This window comes from Osmerus mordax, chromosome 25, assembly GCF_038355195.1.
Source record: "Osmerus mordax isolate fOsmMor3 chromosome 25, fOsmMor3.pri, whole genome shotgun sequence".
Taxonomy (NCBI): Eukaryota; Metazoa; Chordata; class Actinopteri; order Osmeriformes; family Osmeridae; genus Osmerus; species Osmerus mordax.
Genome location: NC_090074.1, coordinates 9066183 through 9078941, shown reverse-complemented (window position 1 = coordinate 9078941; position 12759 = coordinate 9066183). Strand labels below are relative to the sequence as shown.

At 42.9% G+C, this 12759-nt stretch overlaps 2 protein-coding genes across 2 annotated transcripts; both read right to left on the bottom strand.

The window, feature by feature from the left end:
• Positions 1–1665: 1665 nt before the first annotated feature.
• Positions 1666–5491, bottom strand: cd74b (CD74 molecule, major histocompatibility complex, class II invariant chain b). The gene is made up of 6 exons (XM_067229320.1): positions 5284–5491; positions 3927–4105; positions 3734–3801; positions 3375–3606; positions 2831–2857; positions 1666–1998 (listed from the first exon to the last, which is right to left on the bottom strand). The coding sequence occupies exons 1-6, from the start codon at positions 5364–5366 to the stop codon at positions 1991–1993; spliced, it is 597 nt and encodes a 198-aa protein (XP_067085421.1). The 5' UTR covers positions 5367–5491; the 3' UTR covers positions 1666–1990.
• Positions 5492–6440: 949 nt separating this feature from the next.
• Positions 6441–9345, bottom strand: rps14 (ribosomal protein S14). Its single transcript, XM_067229285.1, has 5 exons — positions 9278–9345; positions 7899–8049; positions 7444–7605; positions 6949–7025; positions 6441–6552 (listed from the first exon to the last, which is right to left on the bottom strand). Exons 2-5 carry the CDS (start codon positions 8045–8047, stop codon positions 6485–6487), a joined length of 456 nt encoding a protein of 151 aa, XP_067085386.1. The 5' UTR covers positions 8048–8049; positions 9278–9345; the 3' UTR covers positions 6441–6484.
• Positions 9346–12759: the final 3414 nt, after the last annotated feature.

Below are 12759 nucleotides of genomic sequence, written 5' to 3'. Positions count from 1 at the left end.
GTTGCCCGGGCAACACATACTACAGTGGTCTATTATATATCTGTTTTCAATCGTTAAAATAAACATTCCTCACATATACATTTTCGTTGTATGATTTATTCTGACATTAGAAAACGATTTGTTGGTGAAATTACCATTACCTGTGGTTTCAAACCAGTGTAGCTCACTGCAACGCTGTAGCCTACTGTACCCGAGACACTAGTGTGAGTAGCTAACAACAACTCCTCAGCTGTTTAAGTCAAACGGCAACAGAACATGTTCGGCACTCCCCTTACTCAAAAGTCTTTCAGTAGGGAAACTATCTGACTACTAACCTGAACTTCATTGCCACAGCCTAAACTTTGTCAATCTGTTCATGAAAATAATTAATTTCAGCCTAAACCGTACAACGGAACGTTAAATCGAATTCAACCAACGCAATCGCTACCAAGACGAACACAGCAGTAGTCTAGTACAGTACTGTAGTAGTAGAATTTACCGGGGCAGCTTCTCCACACAGGGCTATATCGCATTTTGCGTTGTTACTGACAATGATCGCTACCAGTGAGCTTTTTATGAATGAGCGATTTTCCACTAAATAAATGTCAAGCTTATTTACGTTTTTGGGGGCATATTTTCAGTTAGCAGATGGTACTGTTTGAATCGCGATTCTATCTTCTGCCGGTAAAGTCGTAGAATAATCTTCAAAGGGGGTTCTTTATTAATGAATGAATGCAATATGAGTAGGCTAAATGCCTGAAAATATCACGAGAAGGGACAACTTAAAAGGACGTTTAAGTCATAGAGATTAGGTCCATTTTAACACCGGTCTGCCAAATGTATTCGTTTTGATTCAGCCTGTCAGCTGCCTCTTGCAGGGGAAATGAGAAGACATCATATTTCATTCTACACTTCACTCGTATTTTGAGTTGTAAATGAGCAGCAAAAAAAAGATGCTTTTAAATCTATGTAATCTTTATAAATAATAAGTAGGCCCGATGCATTTTTATATAAAATATACAGACCCCTGTGCAACCGACGCAAGCAAGCACACCCTACAATTTCCCCAGAAATTGTATCCTCTCTAGTTTATTTTGAGACATTTTGCTTACTGCCAGTACTGTAGCCTTATGCTTGACAACTTTTAGGTTGATGTTCACAACGTTTTTGTCATCTTTGTGGTATTAAAAAACATAAAAGAGAGATATTGTGTATGTCCTCATTATAATAAGAATTTGAGTTGATTTGGGCATATATATGGTACATGTATTGTTATTTGGCAAGTGCATCTCAGGTGATGTTATGGAGTAATCCAAAAGTAATGTAACTAGTAGTGTGACTAGTTACATTCATTACATTCATTCAGTCATTTGGCAGACGCTCTTATCCAGAGCGACTTACAGTAAGTACAGGGACATTCCCCCGAGGCAAAGTAGGGTGAAGTGCCTTGCCCAAGGACACAACGTCATTTGACACGGCCGGGAATCGAACTGGCAACCTTTAGATTACTAGCCCGATTCCCTAACCGCTCAGCCACCTGACTCCCATAGTTACTTTCAGCAGTGAGTAATCTAGTAGTAGAGTAGGCCTAAAGTAGGCCTAAAGCATTACCTTTTTTTTTTTAAGGAACTGGTAATGTGTAATCTATTACTTTTTTTGAGTAACTACCCCAACACTGGTTACAGATGACAATTTGAATAACTTTATTAATCCCCAGGTATTAATCAATATCACAGGAATAAATGTTTGTCTCTGGTTCAGAACAAGCAGAGGTTAGTTGAGAGAACACATGTATAGAAACACATCTGATGAGATAGTATGAGATAAAACACCTGTCTGCGATAACTTACAGAGCAGCATGCTAACTATGCTAGGTCTAGCACTTCCAGAACATGCTAACTATAGGTCTCGATAATATAAAGGGTAAGGTGGGGGTGTAATGAAGCAAAGAGGTGGGGTGAGCTGGCTGTAGTCCTCAGCTCAGCCTCATGCCCTGGATTGGCCTGGAGGTTCACTCCTCTGAAACAGAGACATGGAGAGGTGGGGGGGAGAGAGGTGGGAGAGACATGGAGAGAGGGGGAAAGAGGACCCTTTCAAGATTAGTGATTCTCTGAGACCGGAAGCAGGAAGGAGAGGTGTGACATCATAGGATGACATAAACTCAGAGACCCAGTCCGGACATCCCCAAGCTTATACAACGTACACATTGTATGTAAAATTTGATCTTTAAACCATGGAAAGTTCCCCAAAAAACATTACAACAGTATGGAAAGAGGAAGTGAAACAGCGAGTTTTATGACTGAAGCTGTTTTCAAATACACATTCCCTATTCCATTACATTAAAAAGGAACAGTTGAAACTAGTAAACCAACTTGTTAAGATACATACATTTAGTCATTTAGCAGACGCTCTTATCCAGAGCGACTTACAGTAAGTACAGGGACATTAGCAAGGGTAGCTAACCCTTAAAGTCTATACAATGCCACATATTTAAACAAATGATTCACCTAAGGAATCGCCAGTGCTTGTTTTATAAGTCATAACAGGCTTAAATCGGTGAAACATGATGAAAAAAGGACTCCCAAAAGAAACACATGAACTTTGAAGGGAAACTGTGATAGATAAAGCAATTCTGACTTGATATTTGACGCAGGGACAAAATTCTAATGACAATCAAAACCCAAACTCTATTGATGCAAGAATAAGGTTTATTCCAGTAACTATTACACCTGTTCCAGAAGTGTAGTTATGGTGGTCTACTACTACATCGTATGTCACGAAACACTTTGTTTTTGCATCACCAGAGGTAGAGTTTTCGTGGTCATTTGGCAGTCAGAGGGTCAATGCTCACCTGTGAACACCAGGCCATGGCTCATTCCTGGGAAGCAGAGAGAGAGATGATTAGAGATGCTGATAACATATACAGGACTGTAACCACATATGAGGTACCCAAGTTATAACGTTAATTATGTAAATATTTAAATGTTAAATGGTCCCAGAACTATGACTAATCTGAGATTGAGATTCAACTTTATTGTCATTGCACAGAGTACTACGACAACAAAAAGCAGTTGTCTTAGTACTTGTACTGTGGTTGGACCTCACTATAACTCAGATGCTGGTTACAGGTCAGGATATATTCATGAGTTATCTGTGACAAACTACACCACCTGGTGATCTATTCCTGCAGAAATATCGACATGATCTACAGGTGTCTGAGTGTGTGTGTGTGCGCGTATGTGCATGTGTGACTGTGCGTTGATGTGTGCGAAGGCGTACATGCATGCGCTTCTGTGTAACTGTGTCTGAGTCTACGTGCTTGTGTGTCTGTGCATTGGTGTGTGTGTGAGTACATGCAAGTGTGACACTGTGTGTGTGTGTTTGTGTGACCGTACCAGGGGAGACGGCGCAGAAGGCCTTGCCGTGCTTAATGGAGCCTTCGACCTGAATTCCGGAAGCATCCACGCACCAGCACAGGTCCTTCCAGCACTGCTGAGGCGTGTAGTTGCCCTCCTCGTCACAGGCAGGCCTGAACGAGGGCATCCTCTCAGGGACCAGACCCAGGGCCTCCAGCTGGCACTGGGTCCCATCCACAGGACTAGGACCAGGCAACTCGGTGGAGGAGTCCTAAGATAGCAAGCAGACAGACAGTATGTCAGTCACACAGACAGCCATACACAGGCAGTATGTCAGACACACAGGCAGACATTATGTCAGTCACACAGACAGGCAGACAGAGCTCCATCCATCTTACCTCGTCCTCCAGATCGACTAGTTTGGGCATGGGGTTCATGGGCACATGCATCTTCACGGGCACAGAGGCTGGGGCAGGGAGACAGGCTCTTACAGCAACCAACAGACAGGCGCTTCACGTGTGTGTGCATTGTTGTGGGTGTGCATGTCTGTGTGTGTCAGTGCATGTGCTTGCGTGTGCATGTACTTCTCACCGGAGCGGGAGTTGGTCACCTGACCCTTCAGGCTGTCGGTCTGCTTCTCCAGACCTGAGATGTCATTTCCTTGTCTGAGGAGGAAGTAGGCAGTGACTGCCTGGCCAGCAATCAGCAGACATGCAAGCAGGGTGAATCCTACCACCTTATAGGCCCGTGTGGAAGAGAGGGAGGGGCCACTGGAGGGCACAGATGTCACAGCAGATCAGAGGTTTAGACTCTAGAGAATTATACCTTCATCTAGTATTTTGAATCACTACGGATAGTATTCAAAATGTCTGTCATATTATATTCTCGACACAATAAGTCAACTCAAAAGTATTTATAATCGTCATATCAAATAGTAGAATTGTCACTTCAAATGGTTTATATAATTGTCATTTCAAATATTAGTTGTAATTGTCATTACAAATATTAGGCTATTTAAAATAACTGTCAAATAGTATTTAGAATCATCACTTCAAATAGTAAAATCGCCAGTGAAACAGTATTTTAAAATGACTAGATGTTTGAATTCTGAGGTACAGAGTTTAAGCAAGTGCGTATCTGAAAGCTTTTAAAAGTGTATTTAAAAATACTCCCCACATATCTTGTAGACCGAGGATAGTGTTATGAATCTCAACACAGCTTCAGTAATTTAACAACCAATAGGAAGGAAGGAGAAGTGGTGATGTAACAGGTTGCCAAGCAGCTACCATTTCCACAAAGTTATCTCAGCATCCTTCTGATGTTATTTTGAACTACAACTTTGTTTTAGTGATACTAGTTTTACATTTATACATTCTATAAGTGACTCGTGGGGATAAATCACACATTAAACCCCAGTATTTTATTATACTACACTACCAAGTCATGTATTACGCTACACTTAACCCCAGTCATATATATTTTCCTATACCTAAACCATCATCATATATTACACTTAACCCCTGTCATTTATTACACTATACCTAAACAAGTCATTATTGTACTACACCTTAACCAGTCATATATTACACTACAATTAACCCCAGCATGTTACACTAGTCATGTATTACACTACACTTAACCCCAGTAATTACACTACTGTAAACACCAGTCATCAGTGTTGTGCATGTGCTTGAGTTCAAAAGAACGCGTTCATTTTTATGAGAACGATGAACTGAACGCAAGTCAACTTAATGAACTATGAACTAGTTCAGAATTGAAATGGTGAACTATGAACGTGAAATATTCATTTTTACTTGTACGAACTTAACTTTGAACTAGTTCATGAGAGGTATGAACGTGCACAACACTGCCAGTCACACTACATTTCAAACTCAGTCACAGTACACTTCCATCATATCCCACAGTAACTCCCTACATCATATCTTACACTACAGTTGGTGTTCCCACGTCGACCATGGTCTGCTGGCTGGACGCTCCAATCAGAGGTCTGGTAGGCTCCGACTCAGTCATGTTGGCTCACTCTGCTGCACGCTCGCTATGGAGAAATACACCCTGCTATCCAAATAACACCACAATAATGTTACAATGGACTTCTTCAGGTCAGGTCTAGGCTGATACTGACAGGACAGAGAGAGAGTTGGTTATGTAAGTGAGAATGAGGAACTGAGGCTGAGAGGGAATTCAGAATCTCCCCTTTACCAAAATCTGGTTAGTCAGGTCTGGGGCTGCCAGAAGAATTTTCTGATTGGCTGTCCCTGGCCAGCACCCCCAGTTGTCAGGGGAAGACTGCTCACTCAGGAACTGAATGCCTGAATGTAATTCTGAACTTGACTCCGGACATCTCACAAATATGGATTAGCGAGACTGGAGTAGCGTTCATAATCAAAATGTTTACTTCATTGAAACCTTATGAGCCTGACTAACACCCACACACCCAAAGAGAAAGCAGACCAGTGAATGATGAGCACTCATCAGACGTTTCCGTTTGTGGAGACTTGGTGTTCCCCTTGACAGGGAAATCAACCATTCCCTGGAATTCTTCAATGTATTTTTATTTCACAGAACCAGCAGATACCCTGGGCTGCGTTTCCCAATAACGATGGATCTTAGCTTTCTCCAAATAAAATAACCATCATTATTTCTTACGTGCCCGTAAAACTAAGATCCATCGTACGATGGATTCAATGATTAACTTAGGCTTACGATGCTTTCGGGAAACGCACCCCATGTCTATGAACAGAGCTCTTTAGGATGTTTAACAATGCATTGGATGAAGGTGGTCTTCCAGTTATATAGTGTGCATTCCAGACACAAAAAGGGTTTATTATAGTACACAGTATTACCTGTTACAGCACTGTCGCCAAGTTGGTCTACTGTACTATAAATCACAAAACACCCTGTTAGTGCATTGGTAGAGCTAGGGTTGTGGTCTTCATTCAAATTCTCTCTGGGGGCTTTTCATCACAAAGCTTAACAAAACAGGTTCGCTTTAAATTAAGATCCAAGTTAACAAGAACTGACTTTATACTTGTTTAACAACTGACTTGACTCTTCAGAGTGGACAGAACAGACAGAGGCAGCAGCTGGGATTAACCTTTTATTGAGTGAAAAGCTCAACAGAAGCACATTTACAGACGTCGGCCGCGGCGTCCTCCCTTTCTGCGGGTGCTGTCTGATGGAATAGGGGTGACGTCCTCTGAGGGGGGGAGGAGACAACGTTGAGATTCAGATACGCTGGACATGCATGGGATACAGATACACGCACACAGGATACATACACACTAGTTGGGTGACAGACACCAGCGAAGAATGAGGAAGTGTTGGCCTAGCTCTTTGTAGACCATGTGATCAGAGAAGGCCGACTCGGCACTACCTGTCTGACCTCAATCCTGAAGGCTTGGGAGTGTGTGATATTTATACTAGCTACAGTCTGCCAGTCTGGTGTCCATGGAAACAGGCCAAGATGTAGGTGGCCTCAGAACATCCTAACTGTATCCTAACAACTGTGTGTGTGTGTGTTGTATGTATGCATGTGTGTGCTTGAATGAATGCATGTGTGTGCATGTATGCATGCACGCGCTCCCAGTCTCACCGATGCGTCCGATCTTCATGCCGGAGCGGGCCAGGGCCCTGAGGGCAGACTGGGCTCCTGGTCCTGGGGTCTTGGTTCTGGATGGAGGGAGGGGGCCGGGTCAAGACAGGGTGGACCACACCAGCAGCCAGTGGGAGATATTACTCAGTAACCCCCCCCCCCTCCAAATGCCAGGATTTCCCACTACATCCAGCGCTGCATAAAGCTATGTAATGCAATATGCATGCCAGCATGCTTTTTTGACTATTCCGACCCACAATACTTTAAGCAGCGGAAGAGGCGTCAATTGCAGAGAAACTGGGTCAACTAATAAACTGGCCATCGCCAGTTCCCTGACTGCATGCACCGGTACATACAGTAAGGGGAGCTGCAGTACATACTAAAAAGTTGAAAGTATGCGATTGGGAGTCCTGTACCCCCCCCCCACCCCAAAAGCCAGGTTCCATAGCCCCACTCTACTCTGCTATAAAGTCGTCATCTTGTGCCCCATCTCACCTGTTGCCCCCGGTGGCGCGGAGCTTGATGTGCAGCGCGGTGATGCCCAGCTCCTTGCAGCGCTGGGCCACGTCCTGGGCAGCCAGCATGGCAGCGTAGGGGGACGACTCGTCTCTGTCGGCCTTCACCTTCATCCCCCCGGTCACACGGCAGATGGTTTCCCTGAGGGTGGACGGGGGGAGACGGGAGGAAGGAGACAAGAAAGCGAGGGGGAGAAGAGAGGGGAGAGAGGGGGGAGAGGAGGGCAACAGGAAGGAGAAGAGATGGAAGGGAAAGAAAAGCGAGGGAGAGGTGAGGGAAAAGATGGGGGGACGGGACGGAGGAGAGATGGAGAAGTGGAGACAAAACAGATGCATTAGAACAGCAGAAGGAACATGCCTAGCTGATGACACGCACTCAACCAACACACACACACAGACACTCCTCCAGGTGGGGAGGGACGGAGGGGTACCTACTTGCCAGAAAGGTCGGTGACGTGGACAAAGGTATCGTTGAAGGAGGCGAAGATGTGGCACACTCCGAACACGTTCTCCCCCTCGGCCACCTGGGGTCCCAGGCTGATCACCTGCTCCTCCTTCTTCTCCTTACCCTTACGAGGTGCCATTGCTGCAGGACAGATGTCAGAGCCAGTCAGAACCTACTGGAACATCAGTACAGAGCAGTACATGCTGGACCCACTGTATCTAGTGGAACATTCAGGATCTTTAGTACTACTTAGCAATCAGACAGCACCTAACAGAATCTTATGGCCCCTGAGAACCTAGCAAAAGCTAAGGGGCCTTCAATATCTAATCACTAGTCTGCACCCATCAGAAGTTAATGGAGCATCAGGATCTAGTAGAACTCAGCTAGACCATCAGAACATTTCTGAATCCCACAGGAGCATCAACTTACAACTGGAGCACCCTTACTGGTGCAGTATCGCGTGTCAAGTGTCATTTTTAAGTACTGAAAGTAACCGTTTTGTAAACCAAAATCCATTTAAAAAGGAGTTCGATTACAGCCACTTCATTATCCAAGCATCGTTCTTGACCACGACTGTGCGTCCAGGTAGGCTCAAGTCGGCTGTACAGTACAGTTACGTTTGCTGGAACAGTAAAATTCAAGCGTTTACGCCAACAGATAAGTAACTAATCATACAGATTAACAACGTAAAAAATGTCTACTTAGACCGCAAGTTAGGTCCCTCAGTTCACACCTCTTTTTGGTAGCTCGATTCAAGCATGGCACCGTTAGCGGATGAGAAGGTTAGCGCTAGCTACAGTAACTAATCAAGAATCTAGCTAGCCAAACAACGTTTTTAAACCTACTGTAAACAGTTATGCTGACCAGTTACATGTGCAGGAATGCTTTACACACCCAAGTGTCTAGCTACTTGTCCATGAGATCTTGACTACTAGTAGCTACGACTTCGGTTACGGTCAGTAGGTAGGCTAGCTAGCCAACATTACTCTGCGCTAGTGCCATTAGTCAACTTCATTTCCATCCAAGCATATTCTTAAACCCCCAATGCTTTAGCCGAATTTACAGCCACACTGTAAAATACTTACAATTAATACGACACTAACTAAAGCTAATCATGGAAGCGAACTCGGTTATGTTCTCAAGTACATGCTTTCAGCTAGCGACATTTAGAGGGGCCTGCGTTCGTCACATCTACGGATGCTTGCCTACTGTAACGAAGCCAAATACACAAATGTAAAAAGCCAAATTCCAACAAATATCGCCTTCCTCTGTAAGATACGCATTCAGCTATGAATTACAACCAAACATGGACACTTAAATGTAATAGATAATTTGGATTGACTCGGATAAAAAATTGGGGATAATTTACCTATGTGTGTCTCTTTAGAAAGCCGAAACAGGAAAGGAAAGAGCTAATGCAACCGGGTTCACAGTTCAAGTTTTTGTTCCGGAAATGACCAATGCCTTCGCCTGTACTGCCATCTAACTGTGTGAGTGTGTACCGGTATTAATGTTGTCGAAGCATAATATCTGAGTATGAACTGAAACTATTCAGAAAATATAGTGATAGAAAATCATGAATTATTACACACTGAAATTTACCGGTTTTCCCATTCACTTCTCTGTTCGGTTTAGTTTAGCCATTGCAAATATGATTCTATTTTGCAGATGCGAGCTTGATGTATGCCTAATACGACAAATGTACGTTAATATCATTTTATTTTTTTACTTAAGCACAATTTATGTCAAATACTTTCAAGTCTTTTACTCAAGTAAGATATATCTATTCCAGTATGATTATCTAATAGCCTTTATCCACCTTTGATGTCCCCTATTTGAATCAACAGAGAGAATAGGCCTACATCTGTATTTTTTCTCTCCAGACTTGTAGCACAGATTAGGGTGGATGTATATTCGCTCATTGGCTGTCAAACTCTTTTTCAGTTGTCAATCACATTGTCTAACCTCACTGCTGTTACTGTGAAACTCGGCAATGCTGCAATGAGTCATCACCTGCAGTAATCACAGATTAATCCTGGAGTTTATTGAGTAAATGGTGGGTTTGGATTATACCATGTTTTACATGGGACAGAATTATTAAAAGTGACTCAGTATTTTGACAGCTGACCCGTCACAGGGCCCACGTTAAATCAGGCTTTCAGCTAAATGTTTCCGCAGGATCAGCACGAACATATATCCTTCCCGGTACAAGCAAGTGAAATGAACTATCCACATGATAATCATATTTAGTATTTCCTTAATTCAATGCATATTACACAGTGGTGTTATTTGATTGTAGAGAAGCAAAACCATTTAAAATTAAAATAAGAGTAGCCTAAAAAAAAGCCAGCAGAAATCACTTTGATTGTAAAATGTAACATTAGAGAAACTATCAACACTGGAGGTCAAAATCTAAAACAATACAAATGTGCTCCAGGGTGTGGTCTCTCATTCCCCTTCCAGCAGATACAGCAGAGGAGAACACCAGTGATGATGGAGGAACACACAACTACTGATCTGGGGGATGAAGAGGTCTATCCTTAAACCATTGATCAGTTAACAACAATTAAAGATGATTATTTTATTATTTCTATACTGTTTGGAAGGTTCTGAATATAATAAACAATGTTTGATCTATACCTTGCAATATTAAGCTCATGAGCACATAACCCTTGGTTATGTCCAGGAGAGAAATATGGCTATCTATTAATTATGTTTCTTGTATCATTGATAAACTGTCATTGTACTGTTTTATTATGCCTGCTTAGCCATAAGTTGGGTCTTTGTAAGGTGTGACTAGGAAAGGCCTGTTTTGCTGATGTAAGTCAGAGGTCAGAATTTTTGCCAAAGTGTATAATGCCATGTGATAAGATGTAAATTCTGGAGAAGGCAGGCCGGAAGGAGTCACAACAAAGGAAAGGAGTTGACTTTGGTTTATTAGGCGAGCAGCCCGGATCAAACAATCAGTTCAAGACGAACTGATGGCAGGAGTCAGGTGGCTGAGCGGTTAGGGAAGCGGGCTAGTAATCTGAAGGTTGCCAGTTCGATTCCCCGGCTGTGCCAAATGACGTTGTGTCCTTGGGCAAGGCACTTCACCCTACTTGCCTCGGGGAGAATGTCCCTGTACTTAATGTAAGTCGCTCTGGATAAGAGCGTCTGCTAAATGACTAAATGTAAATGAGTGAGAACTCTGTCTCTCAGTTGTGCTTAAATACATGAGTTGGACATTACATATATAGAATGACACAGAATTGCTTCCTTAACTGGTCTTCAGTGGTCAATGTATTGCCACCCGAGAACGTTCAGCAGGTGAAGTGGTCGTTAATCACATAAGCCTTATTTGTACATGATTTTCCTCATTGTCTCCCCTCAGTCTGGACTGCATGCTATATTCTGCCTTACAGAGACACATGCTGTACGTGTATCCAGAAACTCTGCCTTACACCATGCAACTTTGAATGAGGAAAATAGGAGTGACAAGGCAATTTCTAGGAGCCCTATCTAAAGACCTAAACAAAAGATATCTAACCTACAGTGTCCTTTTTCAGTGCCTGCAAAAGGCTATGTTAATCGTTTTGTACCCTCCCATATTGTGATACCATGTACTCTCTTGATTTCCTGTATTCATTGTCCAGTCTTCAAATCAAATCAAATTTATTTGTATAGCCCTTTTTACACGCAAGCATGTCACAGAGGTCTTCTGTGATACTCAACTTGAGTGTAACAGACACCTGCACCTCACATATGTGTAATACATACATTGATTTGTCTTGAACTTGTCTTGAACTCATCTTAACTATTCCTTTCATTGACTTGGCACTTTCAGAGCAATTGGGTACTATCTAATATGTCTTCAGGGACACCAGACAACACTAACCAGCACCCCCCCCCCCCCCCCACCCCAGATGTGGCTGTGGTTAACATTTCTCACATTGTGTTAAGCTAAATCCAGCTATTCGGGTCTGTGGATTTTTCTACATGCAATGTATGTATCCAAACCAATGTATAGTGGGGGATTTTTTTTCATAGGATTCATAAAATATGCACGAGAGACAGAGTGATTAAAAAGACAGTGGTTTCTTTATTTGTAAATTAAAATCACAAAAATATTAGCTACCAACAATAAAAAAGGTATTAACAACAATAGATTGATTGTACAGTTTGGATGATGGTGATTATTATATAACATTAATCAATGAGAGTCACTACTAATCATATCTGACAATCAGACTGCGTCCAAGAGCACGACATTGGCAGTGGGTGTGTGTGTACGGGGGAGTTGACAAGGAAGGTGGAAGAGGGTGTTAGTATGTGTGTGTGTGGTGTTGATGAGGAAGGTCGATGTGGCTAGGGTGCTAGTACGTGTGTGGGGGTTTATGGGAAGAATATTGCATCGCTCAACAGGAGCTGGTAATGCTGAAGACCTGGTCCATTATGACTCCCAGGACAGACTAGCCAGCATGTTAAGAATGTGTTCATGCTTGCATGCCTCTGTGTGTGTGACCTTGTACCTTTTACCATACAGCTTATTTGGAGACTGTACCCCCCACCCACATTGCCCCCAGCACCCCTGGCCTTTACCAAGCCCATTTCTGTTAAGACTGGTCTGAGCAGTCCAGGGGGACAGTGCCCCTAGTGGTGAAATAAATATTGTGCTTCTGGTTGAACAAGGGGCCCTATGTTGCTGGAGCAGAGTGTGTCTCTCAAGAAACAATGCAACGATATGTGAGGTATTACACACACAATTTGACGTATTGTAAATTTAATAACACGCTAAAAATAGCCAGAAACATTAGTTGTAAAATGTCTCGTATCGTTTCTGTGAACGTAATCCTATGGCAATATACTCAT